We start from the raw sequence: 18,139 nt of genomic DNA on the forward strand, positions 1-18,139 counted from the left end.
CAACACACGCCAGTACCTCTCGCCGTGCCTCTACTTCCTCCATCCCCTCTTCGACCAGTGGCCCCCGTAACCCGGCGGCCTTCTCCGGCAACCCACTGGGCCGCTCTATCGCAGCCTCCTGCTGGTCCGACGTCGTGAGCCCCCCCCTAAAAATTTTCGGGGCGTCTCTCCTACCCGTGGACCAGGTCTCCATATCCCTCGCCAGCTTCTCGCCCTTCTGCCATAATGTCAAGCCCCTCTCTTCCTCACTCGGCTTGACCCAGTCCAGGAGGCGAAGGAGATCTGTGAGGGATCTCCCTGGCGATGGCTCCTGGACACGCTGCTTGGTCCCATCTTGGTGGTTTCTTCTGTCACGATCGTCTAATGAGGACCAATGCGCAGCGTTGAAGGTGAACATCTTTTATTAGATAAATGATCACACGATCAAAATAACAAACGAAACGTGACGTCTACAGTTGAACACAACCCAACGAGAACAAGAAACCACAAAACACAAAGTGAAAACCGACAGTTTAAGTATGGCTCCCAATCAGAGACAACGAGCCAACAGCTGACACTCGTTACCTCTGATTGGGAGTCACTCACACAAAGAAATACAATAACCTAGACCCACAACAAAACATAGAAACTAACACCCTGGCTCAACATACGAGAGTCCCCCGAGCCAGGGCGTGACAACAACGGCAGAATCACGTCTTAAATGTAAATCTAACAATGACTCAATAATCCATGCTTTCTGGAAATGCTATAAAGTCCAAAGTTATGGGCGGAGCTATAAGGTTGGCTGTCAGAAGTATTACAATGTAAACGTACTTTTAATCTGTCTGTCTACATATTTCAAGACATGGCATATGGGGGTGTAGTGAGATACCCAATGGGCTGGACGATTCTATTCTTATCACTAATCTTGAAGAAACGTATACAAAAAACGTGGAACTCAATCAATCCGCCATCATTAGCATAATGATTTATCATTGAAATATTGAAATAGCATGGGCGACAAAACAAATTGGTACAATTGAAGGCCATGTGGTTTCTGAGCTGGTCATGGGTGCACCTCAGCCACGCTCAAGGTCCTAAACGATATTATAACCGCGATCGATAAAAGACAGTACTGTGCAGCCGTCTTCATCGACCTGGCCAAGGCTTTCGACTCTGTCAATCACTGCATTCTTATTGGCAGACTAAATAGCCTTGGTTTCTCAAATGACTGCCTCGCCTGGTTCACCAACTACTTCTCAGATAGAGTTCAATGTGTCAAATCGGAGGGAATGTGGTCTGGACCTCTGGCAGTCTCTATGGGGGTGCCACAGGGTTCAATTCTCGGGCCGACTCTATTCTCTGTGTATATCAATGATGTCGCTCTTGCTGCTGGTGACTCTCAGATACACCTCTACACAGACGACACCATTTTGTATACATCTGGCCCTTCATTGGACACTGTGTTAACAAACCTCAATGCCATACAACACTCCTTCCGTAGCCTCCAACTGCTCTTAAACGCTAGTAAAACTAAACGCATGCTCTTCAATCGAACGCTGCTTGCACCCGCCCGCCCGACTAGAATCACTATTCTCGGCGGGTCTGACTTAGAATATGTGGACAACTACAAATACCTAAGTGTCTGGTTAGACCGTAAACTCTCCTTCCAGACTCACATTAAGCATCTCCAATCCAAAGTTAAATCTAGAATCGGCTTCCTATTTCGCAACAAAGCCTCCTTCACTCATGATGCCAAACATGCCCTCGTAAAACTGACTATCCTACCGATCCTTGACTTCGGCAGTGTCATTTACAAAATAGCCTCCAACACTCTACTCAGCAAATTGGATGTAGTCTATCACAGTGGCCATCCGTTTTGTCACCAAAGCCCCATATACTACCCACCATTGTGACCTGTACGCTCTCGTTGGATGGCCCTCACTACATATTAGTCTCAAAACCCACTGGCTCCAGGTCATCTATAAATCACTTCTAGGCAAATCCCTGCCTTATCTTAGCTCATTGGTCACCATAGCAACACCCACCCGTAGTATGCGCTCCAGCAGGTATATCTCACTGGTCATCCCCAAAGCCAACACCTCCTTTGGCCGCCATTCCTTCCAGTTCTCTGCTGCCAATGACTGGAACAAACTGCAAAAATCTCTGAAGCTGGAGACACTTATCTCCCTCACTGACTTTAAGCATCAGTTGTCAGAGCAGCTTACCGATCACTGCACCTGTACACAGCCCATCTGTAATTAGCCCACCCAACTACCTCATCCCCATATTGTTATTTATTTTGCTCATTTGCACCCCAGTATCTCTATTTGCACATCATCTTCTTGCACTATGGCCTATTTATTTCCCTACCTAAATAACTTACTACATTTGCACACACTGTATATAGATTTTTCTATTGTGTTTTTGACTGTATGTTTTGTTTATCCCATATGTAACTCTGTGTTGTTGTTGTTTTTATCGCACTGCTTTGCTTTATCTTGGCCAGGTCGCAGTTGTAAATGAGAACTTGTTCTCAACTGGCCTACCTGGTTAAATAAAGGTGAAAAAAAGAAGAAAAAAGTGGCAAACATGTGAACATGCGAGTCTGGGCAGATGAGATGTAGTCATTGTTTGTGTGCATCTGTAAGTTGTTCGTAGGTGTATGTTTGTATCTGGTGTGGGGAAACAATTTTTTTTGGAAAGAAAAATACACTATTATATGAATGTGTAAACTAATATTCTTACTAAGAGCATAAAAGATGGCATGTGAAATACCTCATTATGCCCTAAAATCTCCTGGACTGAACTGAAAGTAGTATCCTCTGTGTTGTGTGGTGGAAGTCCAAGTAGTCTGTGCTCATTTGAAAGTGAGAAGAGAAAGTTAGAAGAGAAAATAACTAAGAAGAAGTGCATACCGGTATGAAGAAGCGATCCACACAAAAGGCTTTATTATAATCACCACAATCACCCTCAAATGCAGTATGCAGAAGTCTATAGATTCCTCTGGTATGAAATGCACTGCCTGTGTGGCTGAAGAGTCTTTCACGTCTCTCAGTGGTCAGCCTGCATTTAGTAGAAGAAGCCTTGCCAATTACTACTAGGAATGTATCCATCCATTCATAATAACATTTGAGAGAAGCCTGCAGTCATGTCATCAAGATAGACCATACATACTGTAGATCATTGATGGTGACAAGAATTCCCAATCTTTTCCCCCCTTTATTGAGTTAGTGAATGATAATGGCATGCTTCAAAATTCACAATTTTTTTTTAAGTTATGAGAAGAAGACGTAATGAGGTTAGTGAGTATTTACCCACATTATAGGAAAGAGAGGGTGGGTACACTCTATAACAATGTAATAACATGAGCTAACAAACAATAATAATAATACTGTAAATATGATATTTGGATTAAGTGATTTGATTCTGTAATTTTATAAATTAAGTGTTGAATTGCATAAATCCATTGGTAATAGCCAGTGTATTAAATGTTTTAGATTAGGGACTAAGAAACCAGAAACATTTTAATGGTTAATTTTTTTCTGGTAAAGTATAAGTAAGTTCCCACACGGTCAAACCCAGGTAACGGTAAACCAGTTTGGTTAACCAAAACACAAGTAACCACATTTATCAGAAGCAAAGGGAAATGGTCTCATGGGAAAGGGATATGCAATTTATGTGCAATGTATTGTACAAAACATTTAAACAGGAAAAGCAATTTGAACATCTGAAACAAAGATCATTACTTCAGCCTATAATTATTTGATTACAACTTGATTCAAGCTGTACAATAATAATTGACGCAGAGAATAAAAAGAGCAGATGAGGACATATAATGTGACCTATTAAGTCTCCCACGTTGGTTTGTCTCTGTGGTCCTGGCATGGTATAGTGGCTATCTGGGCAGACAGGAGGGGACCTCTACATCCCTGGGCCCCAAAGGCCCTAACCCCAGGTTGGCAACACAGTGCATAATGGGACAGAGAGGCTCATGGGCCTTGAGGGCTTCTGTCAGACGCCTCTGCTCCTCAGACAAAAACTGCACCTCCTTCTTCAGCTGCCTGTTCTTCTGCTCCAGACACTCACATGCCTGTATAGGACAAACTGGGCTCAGTTAGTTTATAGTCTTACTTTCAGAGTAGAGTAAAATATTTATCTACTTCAGGGATGGGCAACTGGCGGCCCACGGGCTGCATGAAGGCCCTCGGAGCAATATATTTTTTGGGGGGAACTCAGTCGGGGTATCAACTTTTTGTTTGTTGCGAGTTATAATAGTAGAATACACAAAGTGCAATTTCGAAATGTGGTTGTTTATCAGCAGTTTTTCTCTAATTATGTCAGTCACTCATAGTCAGTCAATTATTTTTTATTATTTTTAACATTTTTAGTCATTTAGCAGACGCTCTTATCCAGAGCGACTTACAGGAGCAATTAGGGTTAAGTGCCTTGCTCAAGGGCACATCGACAGATTTTTCACCTAGTCGGCTCGGGGTTTAGAACCAGCGACCTTTCGGTTACTGGCACAACGCTCTTACCCACTAAGCTACCTGCCGCCCCAATTTGCCCATGCCTGCAATTTTTTTAGGGGATTGCTTAGTTAGTTATGCGGCCAACTATCTAAACTTGTTATCATGTTCGAATTACCGGCTTGGCGGCCCCCATTGATTTTGTCTCACTCAGATATCATATAAAAAACTGCAAACATTTCTTTCCACCATATGACAAAATATGTAGAATTGCAGGAATTTGCGATAAAACAGCTAATTTTCCTCTCCACCCCATGGCAAAATAAGAATTGCATGAAATTACAATGAACAAAAATATAAACACAACATGTAAAGTGTTGGTCCCACAATTCATGAGCTGAATTAAAAGATCCCACAAAATGTTCCATATGCACAAAAAGCTTATTTCTCTAAAGTTTTGTGCACAAATTTGTTTACATCCCTGTTAGTGAGCATTTCTCCTTTGCCAAGATAATCCATCCACCTGGCAGGTGTGGCATAACAAGAAGCTGATTAAACAGCATGATCATTACACAGGTGCACCTTGTGCTGGGGACAATAAAAGGCCCCTCTAAAATGTGCACTGGAACAGATGTCTCAAGTTTTGTGGGAGCGTGCAATTGGCATGCTGACTGCAGGAATGTCCACCAGAGCTGTTGCCAGAGAACTGAATGTTCATTTCTCTACCATAAGCCACCCCCAACGTCGTTTTAGAGAATTTGGCTGTAAGTCCAACTGGCCTCACAACTGCAGACCACATGTAACCACGCCAGCCCAGGACCTCCACATTTGGCTTCTTCACCTGCGGGATCGTCTGAGACCAGCCACCCGGACAGCTGATGAAACTGTCGGTTTGCACAACCGAAGAATTTCTGCACAAACTGTCAGAAACCTTCTCAGGGAAGCTCATCTGCGTGCTCGTCGTCCTCACCAGGGTCTTCACCTGACTGCAGTTTGGTGTCGTAACCGACTTTAGTGGGCAAATGCTCACCTTCAATGGCCACTGGCACTCTGGAGAAGCGTGCTCTTCACGGATGAATCCTGGTTTCAATTGTACTGGGCAGATGGCGTTGAGTGAGTGAGCGGTTTGCTGATGTCAACGTTGTAAACAGAGTGCCCCATGGTGGCCGTGGGGTTATGGTATGGGCAGGCATAAGCTACGGACAACGAACACAATTGTATTTTATCGATAGCTATTTGAATGCACAGAGATACCGTGATGAGATCCTGAAGCCCATTGTCGTGCCATTCATCCGCCGCCATCATCTCATGTTTCATTATGATAATGCATGGCCCCATGTCACAAGGATCTGTACACAATTCCTGGAAGCTGAAAATGTCCCAGTTCTTCCATGGCCTGCATACTCACCAGACAGAGCATGTTTGGGATGCTCTGGATCAACGTGTACGACAGTGTGTTCCAGTTCCCGCTAATATCCAGCAACTTCGCACAGCCATTGAATAGGAGTGGGACAACATTCCACAGGCCACAATCAACAGCCTGATCAACTCTATGCTGGGGGGGAACAGACCCACGAGCAACTGCGGCCCCTGAGTAAAATGAGTTCAGATTTTTTGTGGCCCCCACCCCCATCAAAGTTGCCCATCCCTGATCTACTTGATCCAGAGAATGAGTGAGACATTGATAGCTGTGTCATTACTGTCATATAACAGAAAAGGTTAGACTATGCCAAAATAGGAGTTGTGTGATTATGAGGAGTCTGTTATGCATGCACTGACCCACCTCATGCAGCTCATCCGCTCTTTGTGTCTGTTTTTTTCGGCTGTTCTTCGCTGCCACCCTGTTATTTTCCCTTCTTTTTAGTCTCCTGTCTTCATCACCATCACCACCAGAGCTCTGCAGCTGAGGTAAAGTTGGTCTGTATTACGTTTGACATTATTACAATATCACATACAAGCTGTTACTCTTTAGCTTTGACTGATCTTTGTGTGGTTACTCAACACAATGTTGCTGGTCTAGATTCTATTTTATCGTATAAGTTATTCAACGTAATAAAAATACAAGGGAAAATGTGTAAGTTAATAGGCCTAATACAAGTGGTGGAAAAAGTACCCAATTGTCATACTTGAGTAAAAGTAAAGATACTTTCATAGAAAATGACTCAACTAAAAGTGAAAGTCACCCAGTAAAATACTACTTGAGTAAAAGTCTAAAAGTATTTGGTTTTAAATATACTTAAGTATAAAAAGTAAAAGTATAAATAATTTCAAATTCCTTATAATAAGCCAATCAGATGACGCTATTTTCTTGTTATTTTTATTTTTATTTATGGATAGCCAGGGGCACACTCCAACACTCAGACATAATTTACAAAAGAAGCATGTGTGTTTAGTGAGTCGGCCAGATCAGCATCAGTAGGGATGGCCAGGGATGTTCTCTTGATAAGTGTGTGAATTGAACCATTTTCCTGTCCTGCTAAGCATTCAAAATGTAACAAGTACTTCTGGGTGTCAGGGAAAATGTATGGAATAAAAAGTACATTATTTTCTTTAGGAATGTAGTGAAGTAAAAGTAAAAGTAGTCAAAAATATAAATAGCAAAGTACAGTGGCTTGCGAAAGTATTCACCCCCCTTGGCATTTTTCCTATTTTGTTGCCTTACAACCTGGAATTAAAATGGATATATATTTTTTTTAATCATTTGATTTACACAACATGCCTACCACTTTGAAGATGCAAAATAAAAATAAGACAAAAAAACAGAAAACATGAGCGTGCATAACTATTCACCCCCCCCTCAATTGGATTGAGCTCTGGGCTTTGACTAGGCCATTCCAAGACATTTAAATGTTTCCCCTTAAACCACTCAAGTGTTGCTTTAGCAGTATGCTTAGGGTCATTGTCCTGCTGGAAGGTGAACCTCCGTCCCAGTCTCAAATCTCTGGAAGACTGAAACAGGTTTCCCTCAAGAATTTCCCTGTATTTAGCGCCATACATCATTCCTTCAATTCTGACCAGTTTCCCAGTCCCTGCTGATGAAAACATCCCCACAGAATGATGCTGCCACCAACATGCTTCACTGTGGGGATGGTGTTCTCGGGGTGATGAGAGGTGTTGGGTTTGCGCCAGACATAGCGTTTTCCTTGATGGCCAAAAAGCTCAATTTTAGTCTCATCTGACCCGAGTACCTTCTTCCATATGTTTGGGGAGTCTCCCACATGGCTTTTGGCGAATACCAAACGTGTTTACTTATTTTTTTCTTTAAGCAATGGCTTTTTTTCTGCCCACTCTCCCGTAAAGCCCAGCTCTGTGGAGTGTACGGCTTAAATTGGTCCTATGGACAGATCCTCCTATCTCCGCTGTGGAGCTTTGCGGCTCCTTCAGGGTTATCTTTGGTCTCTTTGTTGCCTCTCTGATTAATGCCCTCCTTGCCTGGTCCGTGAGTTTTGGTGGGCAGCCCTCTCTTGGCAGGTTTGTTGTGGTGCCATATTCTTTCCATTTTTTAATAATGGATTTAATGGTGCTCAGTGGGATGTTCAAAGTTTCAGATATTTTTTTATAACCCAACCCTGATCTGTACTTACATTTACATTTTAGTCATTTAGCAGACGCTCTTATCCAGAGCGACTTACAGTTAGTGCATACATTATTATTATTTTTTTTCATACTGACCCCCCGTTACTTACATTTACATTACATTTTAGTCATTTAGCAGACGCTCTTATCCAGAGCGACTTACAGTTAGTGAATACATATTTTTTTATACTGGCCCCCCGTGGGAATCGAACCCACAACCCTGGCGTTGCAAACGCCATGCTCTATCAACTGAGCTACATCCCGGCCGGCCATTCCCTCCCCTACCCTGGACGACGCTGGGCCAATTGTGCGCCGCCCATGAGTCTCCCGGTCGCGGCCGGCTGCGACAGAGCCTGGATTCGAACCAGGATCTCTAGTGACACAGTTAGCACTGCGATGCAGTGCCTTAGACCACTGCGCCACTCAGGAGTACTTTTCCACAACTTCGTCCCTGACCTGTTTGGAGAGCTCCTTGGTCTACATGGTGCCGCTTGCTTGGTGGTGCCCCTTGCTTAGTGGTGTTGCAGACTCTGGGGCCTTTCAGAACAGGTGTATATATACTGAGATCATGTGACAGATCATGTGACACTTAGATTGCACTCAGGTGGACTTTATTTAACTAATTATTTGACTTCTGAAGGTAATTGGTTGCACCAGATGTTATTTAGGGGCTTCATAGCAAAAGGGGTGAATACATATGCACGCACCACTTTTCCATTATTAATTTTTTATACTTTTTCATTTCACTTCACCAATTTGGACTATTTTGTGTATGTCCATTACATGAAATCCAAATAAAAATCAATTTAAATTACAGGTGGTAATGCAACAAAATAGGAAAAACGCCAAGAGGGATGAATACTTTTGCAAGGCACTGTACATATACCCATAAAAAGTTATTTTTATATACCCATTTAAAGTATTTTTACTTAAGTACTTTACACCACTGCCTAATACATTATTAAAGTAACGTTTCTATTTAGGCTATTTGACACTTACCTCGCATCTTTGAAGTAATAACATGTTTTGATTCTTGCTGTGTAGAAAGCTAGAAATATTGCTGTCAGACATCACAGATGCAATAACAAAGCATACATAGATTACTTAAAATATAAAACGTCAAAACAAGTTCTCTTCGAAAGTCTTATTTCAGATAGCAAGAGCCAAGATATGAACAAGTCATACGGGGCGTATGCGAGACAAAGTTTCACTTGTTCAAACTGCACTTGCCGCTTATTTTCAATAGTTATTTTAAGTCACGTGCTAAAAAGCGTCAGATGCCCTGTGATCGTTCACCCACCAGCAAGGGAATAAAGTGCGCTCTAAATTGCTGATTTGGGACAAGCGGAGAGTATCCTATAGGTTTACTGTACCTGTGTGATACTACTTGCTTAATTGTTGCTAATAGATGCAGGCTTGTTATTCATAACAACATATTCTTGTGTCATACATTTCATATACATTTTAGACCAGATAGATACTAATTCCCACAATGGATGATTAAAATAAATTTAAATATTAAAGGCCCCAGTGCAGTCAAAAATGTTATTTTCCTGTGTTTTATATATATTTCCACACTATGAGGTTGGAATAAAATGATAATGCCCTTTTAGTGTGAGAGCAGTTTGTTTTGGTGGGATGGAGTTTTGGCCTGTCTGATGACATCACCAGGCAGTAAATTGGTTAATAGACCAATAAGAAAGAGAGTTCCAAACCTCTCTGCCAATTACTGCTAGTTCAGTGTTCCCCTCCCACTCAGACCACTACCAGACAGTCCTAGCAAAATTCTAGCTTGAGACATTGCTCTTTGCTAATTTTCTTTCCACATTTTAATTGAAAACAATCACACTAAGGTACTTAATTGTTACCCAGTAATTATTTGACAGAGATAAAAAAATAAATAAAGCCACATTGGACCTTTAAACCTGGCTGTTACAGCTTGTTTAAGTAGCCTGTATTAACATAAGCCTACAACTTGGGCATTCTCAGCTGTGACAAATGCCAAATGGTGTAAGGGAATACCCATGCAAAAATATTTGTTTTCTTCTAAAGACATTTATATATATACACACACGTGACATATACAGTATAAAACAATGTACACTACTATTGGGTGCATTTCCCATTATCCATAATGTGAGGGCGGTATTGTATCACAGACTGCTGCAAACATAGGCCTTATCACCGTGGAGAGTACTACAGTATTGCATACTTCCAATCACAAATAAGAGTACATGTTCCATGATCAGGAAGCATTTATTATGTGGCATGTCTTTCACTCAGGTTTGTCATTGCTGTTACAAATGGCTGGCCTCTTTAGACCAGGAGCATAGTTGTTTCTGAGCTCTGTTTGCTCTATGGCTCTCTTGATGGGTGGTCTGGTCCCGCTAGCTGTCTTTTCCTCTCCGTTGGGCCTGCTGCACAACACCTCCCTGAACACTTCCAGTGACTCAGCTGTGGGACGCATTTTCAGCACCTGTCTCAGGCCCTCGGCCCTCTGCTGCACTGCCTGGAGAGACTGGACAGCAGACAAACATCAGTCACTCAAGACTGTGGTCATATATTAAACATACACTCATGTTACATAGAGGAAGGTGTAATGAGTGGGAAATAATAGGAGAAAGCTATATAGACGGTCCTGTTACCTTCATTACTGCGCTAGCTTGCCTAAACATACGAGGTGCAGCGTCCAATAAGTTGGTCATGATGGTTTCTGAAAAGAGAGAGTCTGACTATCAAACAATTGCAAAATCATGGGAACATAAAACATTTCATGTTCCAGTGTTATGCAAAGCGAGACATTTTCAGTACACTATTCTGTAACCGTTTAAGTTGATTAGATCTGATTGGTCTAAATGCTTACCTTGTACTGGGTCCTTTCCCACTTCTTGTGGCTTCACTACTTCTTCATACATTCCCTAAAAATAGAACATAATTTCAGTCTGAACACATGGTGTATGCTATATTTTCAAATGTATGAAATTTCTAACAGCAGTATTAAGTATGAGAGTGACAATCATGGCTATGCAAAAGTAATGCTACCCTTTTCAATGGGACCATTCAATCATTGACATAATACATAAACCCAGACGTAATAAAACGTGAAACCAACCATGAGTTTACGCTCCGCTTTTAGCGACCGTACGACATAGGGGAGGATCTCTTTAGGACCTTTACGTCGTTTCCGAGACGTTTCCACAATGTTCTCATCCAGCAGGTCGTCAAGTGCACTGCATTCATCTTCTAAGAAGTGATATTATACTGATGTAAAGCAATTTAAAAGTCTTTCTGAATTAACAAATGTTTAAAAGCATTAATGTGGGAACTAAACATCTATCTATCGTACCAATAATTGTCATTAGACTGAGCAACAAACTCGTCCAGTTCAATCTCTACTTGATATCAACTCACCGATGACACCAAGTTCCTCCTCCCTCACTGAATAATCTTTACATTGATGTCCTATTGTGCCTTGAGCTGCTTAATAAGAATCAAAACGATCTGCGCTCACATTTACAGTAGGCTACATTTCTAATACTTTAATATCACACGCAGCCAGCAAGAATAGATGGTTTCCCAGAAACATCCAAATTATGGAGTTACAGGTGCATTTAACAGATATTCTGGTTTACTATAAAACATGTTCACTAACTTCAAAACAACTGATCAAAGGGGATAATAAACTAATTGCATTGTGGCTGACAGTACACAGATATGTATTATGTTCAACTGAAAGGCACTAGATGTATAAAAAAATAGGAGACAGTTAGGAGATATGCTCACCCTCTTCATCAGGAGCCTCCTCCCAAGTCTGATTATTGATCAACACGTTTTCTTGAACAGCAGTCTCGAAGTTCTAAAAATCAAGAGATCAAGTTAAATTGAGACTCCGCCATACAACGTTGCCACGAGCAACAGGATGAACTGCAGATATTGCAGATGAATGCGATGCATTCACACCAATGATGTGTATAAACCTGGACTGCTGATGCTATGTATTGGCCATTGAGAGGCTTTGAAGTAACCAGTCGGCCATTTTGGCACTCCCCAGTAGGCGCAGTCCTCCATAGGAATTAATTGAATTCTACAGTATTCCAATTAAATGTTTCATGGACAAAGGTACATGTATTTAAGTTTTTTTTTTGTATTGGGGACAATAACATTAGTAATCTCAAAAAAATAAGTATACTTTAAGGAAAATGTCTATATTTTCTTCATAAAAAAAAAAAAATGTTTATCTCACATAATATAATTTTAAGGTATGCATTTAGGTGTCTGTAATATAATAAATGTGGCAAAAACTAATGTAGACATTAATAAATGCACATCTATAGCTTCCTAAATATTTTTTTCAAATGGTGGGGAGGACAGTATGAAAATGTATGCACTCGCTAACTGTAAGTCGCTCTGGATAAGAGCGTCTGCTAAATGACAAATGTAAAAAAAAAAAAAAAAAAATGTGGGGGAGTGCCAAGATGAAGTCACGGTGGCTTCAACACAGCGCCCCCTATCAGTCATCTAGTATACAAATAACAGATTCACACAGTATGTATGCATATGCGCAAGTGCTCTTCTTCGCTCTCTAAAAGCGAATTTACGTTTGATCCGAAAATGAGGCAGGAGACGCCGTATGGATGGTGTGACGCAATTGCGGCGCCTCCAGGGGCATGCAGAGGCCAAATTGAGCTCCGTACTGCATCGCCGTGCACAGCATACATTTTGGAACAATGTGGAGGGCTCCATATAGCTCAGCATTGACATGATTGGTTGATGGTTGGTGGGGGCGTGAGGTCCAGTATAAACTCAAACTCACTTCCTTGACAACAGCTCTGCTGCTCCATGAAGCGCAAGAAGTATGAATGCCCTGACTTCTGCAGAGGCCTTATCACCCTAAAAGGCTCTGCATGGTCAATCCACCACCCTAAAAGGCTCTGCATGGTCAATCCACATTCTGAAGTGGCCATTCAGCATTTACTGCGATGCAGCCTCCGCAGGGCTTTCATACTTCTTGTGCTTAGCGGAGCAGAGCTATTGTGAAGGAAGTTGTCAAGTAAGTGAGTTTGTTTATACTGGACCTCCCGCCCCCCAATTATGTAAATGCAGAGCCGTATGGAGCCCTCCGCATTGTTACAACATTTTAGAGGCGCATGGCAATGCGGTAGGGAGCTTGATTTGGCCTCTGCATGCCTCCGGAGGCTCCGCAATTGCGTCACACCCGCCATTCAAAGCCTCTGAACACATTTATGTATCAAGCATAACTTGGCTTTAAATGCTGCACAGCCAATGCAGATGTCAGATTGACCATGTAGCGCCTTTAACGTTAGTTGTTGCGGATGTCGGTCTGATATTGCGGTTTCTTCATGCACCACCGACTCTACATTGAACTTACCTAACTAACTTAACTAACGTAAGTACCACATCGCAAGATGTATTTTGATTTGTCTCTGCAAGCTAGTAGTTATATATCTTACAAAAACATTAACTGGCTAGCTAACGTTAGCCAAACAGAGACGTAAACAATCGATCAACTCACCACCAGCAACTCTTCCTGTAACAGTTGCTTGGCTTCCTCGGATAGCTGAGATTGGCCATTCAAAACCTTCTTCAGTAGTTCTTTGTATTTCTTAATTTGTTCGACCACAATTTTTTTCGACGTAAACTTCACCCTATGTTCTTCCTCTTTATTCAAGCAGATCTCCATATTTTGCGCCAAACGTTTGAAATGATTCTGCAGTGACCGGAACCGGAAATCACATATGTGGTCTTAGCAATAAAGGCGCATGAGAAACAAAACTGTGTAAAAACCGTTCCACCTCACATAATTCACTTTGAACTTCAACCCTATTTTCTTTTTTGTCTATGGCTTCAATGGATTGTGGCTTTGTTGATTGCCATTGCCACATCACAGCCTGTGAATTTGCCGAGGTATGTGTACACAAATCAGTGGGTATGTAGCAAAAGGCCTGTGGTATGTAAGCTAATATAACGGAAGCATTAGGTTAGTATTAAACTGTTATGCGAGCGTGGGTGCTTATGTGTGCTGCCCACCAGAAGGCAGTCTCGCAACTAGGAAGCGTGAAAAATGGTCACATACAGTCCACAGCACAGCAATACTTGCAGACAGCTGACTATGCAATGATTATTCCAGGGTGAATGTTCAAAAGTGACAGTACAAAACTGTGTGTCTATTCTGCAGGATTTAGAGGATGTGATCAAGAGGACCAGAGAGGTTAGTAGTAGCTATTATGTAATATGTGTAATATGTTTAATAATATAAAGTTAAAATGAATAAAATCTTGATTACTGTATTTATTAACAGTTGTATTGTAGTCTACATCAGATGTTGTGCCATTTCAGGCTGGAGTCAAAACACTTATTTCTGTCACAGAAGAGGCCAGTGAGTTTGAAAGAGTTATCCAGCTGTTTAAAGGGTCTGTATCATACACAACATATGTTATTTGCAGCACATAATAGTCCATATTCAGAAATGTCATCGTTTTATAATAGCAAATTCTGTGCCTTGTGATATCCTGCTCCAAATGCATACATCATAACACACAAAATAATAGTTCAACTCACTATCAAAATGTTCCCATGGCTTCCAGCAGCTTTTGACAGTCTGAGTTTTTTTATTCTCCAAGAGACATTTATCTGTTATTGTAGTACATTGAGACACTGTGAAACTGTTTTATGAATGTTGTCTTTGAGTTACTCTTACTGTTGTTCTTTCAGCTACCCAGATCTAGTTGCACCATGTTTTGGAATCCACCCAGTCCAAGGCTGTGGGTCCCAGGACCAGCGCAGCGTGAAGATTCAGGTACAAACATTCACCCATAGTTAGCAGTTCAACACACACTCACTGAATAGACATCAAACACATTTCAGACAGTCAGCCTTATGTTAGATATTATGGTTATAAACAAAATGTAATGGTATCTCAAGATGAAATGAACAGGCATGCTGACTTTTCCCAAAACATCTCTTATTACAGGACTTGGAGCCTGCCTTGCCCTTGTTCCAGAAGTACAGAGATGACATTGTTGCAGTTGGAGAGGTATGTACTGTACTGTAGGCCTACTCATAGAATCCCATGGAAAAACCACTTTTCACATCTCTAGTACTATGCAGCAGGTCTGTCTGGCCCTGCATCATGCTTAAACTTACACACACGTGTCATATCCTGGTGTAAAAACTGTAAGATTATATGACTTCTGTAAAGCAAAAGGATTAGGCTTATTAAGCCTGAGCTCCCACTTGCTAAACTGAAAGTGCACTCTGCTACATTTACATTTACGTCATTTAGCAGACGCTCTTATCCAGAGCGACTTACAAATTGGCTAGAATAACTTACATCACTAACAATTCACCCTACCGGCTAATACCCTTAATGATCAATATCCTTCGCATGAGTTTTGGAAGGAATGCATGTCTGGCAGAAAGCATTCTTTTACAAATGTAATTTGGTGGAGCCAAGAGAGGCAGGTATTAGGGCAAAGTCAACCATGTCAATCATGTCTCCCTGTCAGTAACAGCACAGAGTAAGCTAGTGGGGACAGGGAGCTCTAGCTGGACATTCCCAGCATGTGTTTTTGTTTGGGACTGACTGACTGTTGGCCTGGACTGGGAAAGCTTTGACTAACCGCCCACTGTTCAACTGGTTTCCATTAAGCTGCCCAGTGCCCATTTCAGATTTGTGTTGAGGGGCAATTCCATGATAATGGAATTACACTGAGACTCTTATATTTTTTTCACCAAACAAAAACCATTGATTTCAAAGTTTCACAAACCATAGAACTCTATGCACAATGACTACTTTTAACAATTTCCACTGAACCTTTTAATTTAAAAAGTAAGAACTGTGCACATACAATGTTTGGTAACAGAATCAAACTGAGGGAGATTTTACTGAAATTCTGTTACCAAACTTTGCATCTGCACAATTTTTCCAGTAATTTATTTATTTACTGTCTAAATTGTTCAAAGTAGTCATTGTGCATAGAGTTACATGGTTTGTTAAAGATTTAAATCAATGGTTTTTGTTTGGCATACATTTTAAATATCTCATCTTAATTCTGTTACTGTGGAATTGCCTAGAGGTTATGTTTTGCCAATAGACTGAATCAATGCAATGATAATGTTTTTCTATTGCCCCTCATCCTTTAAACTGTCACTTTTTCTTATTTTGATAACAGATTGGTCTTGACTTCACCCCTTGGTATGCCCCCACTTCACAGGAGAGAGAGGAACAGTTGACTGTTTTCACCAAGCAATTACAAATATCCAAGGATCTGGATTTGCCAGTGTAAGTTTATCGTGGATAGCCTTGGTCCATATTACTGGCTGTGCTAGGAGACACATTACATGAATGTAGTCAGACTGTGAGCAACTGCAACGAGCCATGTCCTTGGCAGGGACAAGAACAGGCTTTGCATGGAATGTCTCACTAGAACTGGATATTAGAGAGTATTATTATTTGTCACTACTATATTTCTCCTGACAGTTTCTTGTTGTGTAATTAAAGTTGTGTGCATTTTTGACGCAGGAACATCCATTCCCGATCAGCTGCAAAGATCACCATAGCTACTCTGAAAGAACAGGGTGGGTGTCTTAAAATCAGGATTACATAAGAGGACAGCCTCATTGCTGAAGTGACTAATGTTGCATTTTTAGGAGGCCTTAACATGTGCTATTTTGGCTATCCTATCAGGTATCACCTGTGCTTTGCTGCACAACTTTGCAGGGAAACCATCAGTGGCCATGGAAGGAGTGCAGGCAGGGTACTTCTTCTCCTTCCCTCCGGCTGTCTGCAGGAATGAACAGGTGAGCGATACAGTTGTTCATTAACCTGGAGTCATTCAGTAATCTCTCAGTACATTTTCTATAGGTATTGTGTAGTCACCAACAGTACTGTATGTCCTCATTGTTATAGAAAACCCTTATCTTTTCTAACACCTTGATCTTTGAACAAGCTCGTCTCAAGTTAAAGTTTTAAAGATTGGTTAAAGATTGGTGTAAGGCTACTTTTACTGGGCCAAAAACACTCACTGTGCATTTCTGCAAAACAAAACTCTGAACCGGCCATATGGCGTGATATAATCTGACATGATTTTTGGTGGTTGCTGTTGAGTCCCCTCATAATGACTGTGTTATTACTGTGTTATAACAGAAAGCCAAGCTGATCAAACAGATTCCATTAGAACACATCTGTCTGGAGACAGACTCTCCTGCCTTGGGACCAGAAAAATATGTGGGTCATCATTTGGAATGCATCATTATGTAAAGCAACAACCTGACAGTTTTGTATTATTGTTCTTATTTATTCTATGTCTCCCCTTTGCAGGTAAGGAATGAACCCAAGAACATATCACTGGTCTGTGAGTACATTGCTCATGTCAAAGGAATCACACCTCAAATGGTAATTCATGCCACTACAGATAATGCCCTCAGATTGTTTACAAAAATTAAGAGACTTGAGTGACAGGTTTTGTAATTAAATTCATCTTGTGTTAACTCATGCTGTGTCTCTGAAAATGAAATGGAATTGTGAATCTAACTGTAAGTCACTCTGGATAAGAGCGTCTGCTAAATGACTAAAATGTAAATGTAAAAATGTGAAATAAAATGCTCAATCAACAGATGTTTTTGCATTGTGATGGACACTTCTATGTATAATTTAAGTGCCATTTATTTCAGAAATATTCCACTTGGTGCTGAAGGGTTCCTCTGCTTCATTATACCAGGTGGGCCTTGTCTGAAAATAAAAAAATGAATATCAGTATCCATAACTTGTATTATTAACCATTAGGCCGACATGGTTTCAATTTGAGCAACATTTTTAAAGACCTCAAGTTCACGGAAGAAAGAAAACATGTTTCTGTTTGGTCAGGTTCACATCAGCAGACACTAACATCAGTATCTATGGACACACACACAATCAGCAGTCATTGGCTATGACGTTGGCAATGCTTACGGCTTTCTTCGAAATGTTTTCGCTCTGGGTATTTGGTAACATGTCCTGCAGCTGTCCAAGCAGACCGTTGCTCCGGAGTCACTGCCTGGAGCGATTTGAAGTCGCAGGTGTTTTGCAAATGACAGTCAAAATGTCTCTTCTCTGC

General features: G+C 41.2%; 3 protein-coding genes across 3 annotated transcripts; 1 reads left to right on the plus strand and 2 right to left on the minus strand.

Moving 5' to 3' along the window:
* Positions 1 to 3,877: 3,877 nt before the first annotated feature.
* Positions 3,878 to 9,095, minus strand: LOC311108238 (basic leucine zipper transcriptional factor ATF-like 3; the record flags this gene model as incomplete). Its single annotated transcript, XM_084150855.1, has 3 exons — positions 3,878 to 4,072; positions 6,232 to 6,351; positions 9,024 to 9,095. The coding sequence occupies 3 exons, from the start codon at positions 9,093 to 9,095 to the stop codon at positions 3,878 to 3,880; spliced, it is 387 nt and encodes a 128-aa protein (XP_084006981.1).
* Positions 9,096 to 9,846: 751 nt separating this feature from the next.
* On the minus strand, positions 9,847 to 13,757 carry nsl1 (NSL1 component of MIS12 kinetochore complex). The gene is made up of 6 exons (XM_084151430.1): positions 13,558 to 13,757; positions 11,808 to 11,880; positions 11,137 to 11,267; positions 10,888 to 10,942; positions 10,670 to 10,737; positions 9,847 to 10,542 (listed from the first exon to the last, which is right to left on the minus strand). The coding sequence occupies exons 1-6, from the start codon at positions 13,723 to 13,725 to the stop codon at positions 10,300 to 10,302; spliced, it is 738 nt and encodes a 245-aa protein (XP_084007556.1). The 5' UTR covers positions 13,726 to 13,757; the 3' UTR covers positions 9,847 to 10,299.
* Positions 13,758 to 13,866: 109 nt separating this feature from the next.
* On the plus strand, positions 13,867 to 17,699 carry tatdn3 (TatD DNase domain containing 3). Its single transcript, XM_084151603.1, has 10 exons — positions 13,867 to 13,949; positions 14,221 to 14,253; positions 14,382 to 14,455; positions 14,757 to 14,841; positions 15,016 to 15,078; positions 16,217 to 16,326; positions 16,567 to 16,622; positions 16,732 to 16,844; positions 17,191 to 17,271; positions 17,365 to 17,699. Exons 1-10 carry the CDS (start codon positions 13,884 to 13,886, stop codon positions 17,500 to 17,502), a joined length of 819 nt encoding a protein of 272 aa, XP_084007729.1. The 5' UTR covers positions 13,867 to 13,883; the 3' UTR covers positions 17,503 to 17,699.
* The last annotated feature ends 440 nt before the right edge of the window (positions 17,700 to 18,139 follow it).

The sequence above is a fragment of the Coregonus lavaretus genome (genome assembly GCF_964263955.1).
Source record: "Coregonus lavaretus genome assembly, chromosome: 33".
Taxonomy (NCBI): Eukaryota; Metazoa; Chordata; class Actinopteri; order Salmoniformes; family Salmonidae; genus Coregonus; species Coregonus lavaretus.

Bases quoted from the DNA above. Each gene is read 5' to 3' on its own strand.
- nsl1 (XM_084151430.1), bottom strand. From the start codon at position 13,725: ATGGAGATCTGCTTGAATAAAGAGGAAGAACATAGGGTGAAGTTTACG. The intron at 11,881-13,557 runs GTGAGTTGATCG...CTTGATTTTTAG, and splicing joins TACAGGAAGAGTTGCTGGTG to AACTTCGAGACTGCTGTTCA. The intron at 10,543-10,669 runs GTAACAGGACCG...TCTGCTGTCCAG, and splicing joins AAGCTAGCGCAGTAATGAAG to TCTCTCCAGGCAGTGCAGCA.
- tatdn3 (XM_084151603.1), top strand. From the start codon at position 13,884: ATGGCTTCAATGGATTGTGGCTTTGTTGATTGCCATTGCCACATCACA. The intron at 14,456-14,756 runs GTCTGTATCATA...TTGTTCTTTCAG, and splicing joins GTTATCCAGCTGTTTAAAGG to CTACCCAGATCTAGTTGCAC. The intron at 16,623-16,731 runs GTGGGTGTCTTA...CTATCCTATCAG, and splicing joins AGCTACTCTGAAAGAACAGG to GTATCACCTGTGCTTTGCTG.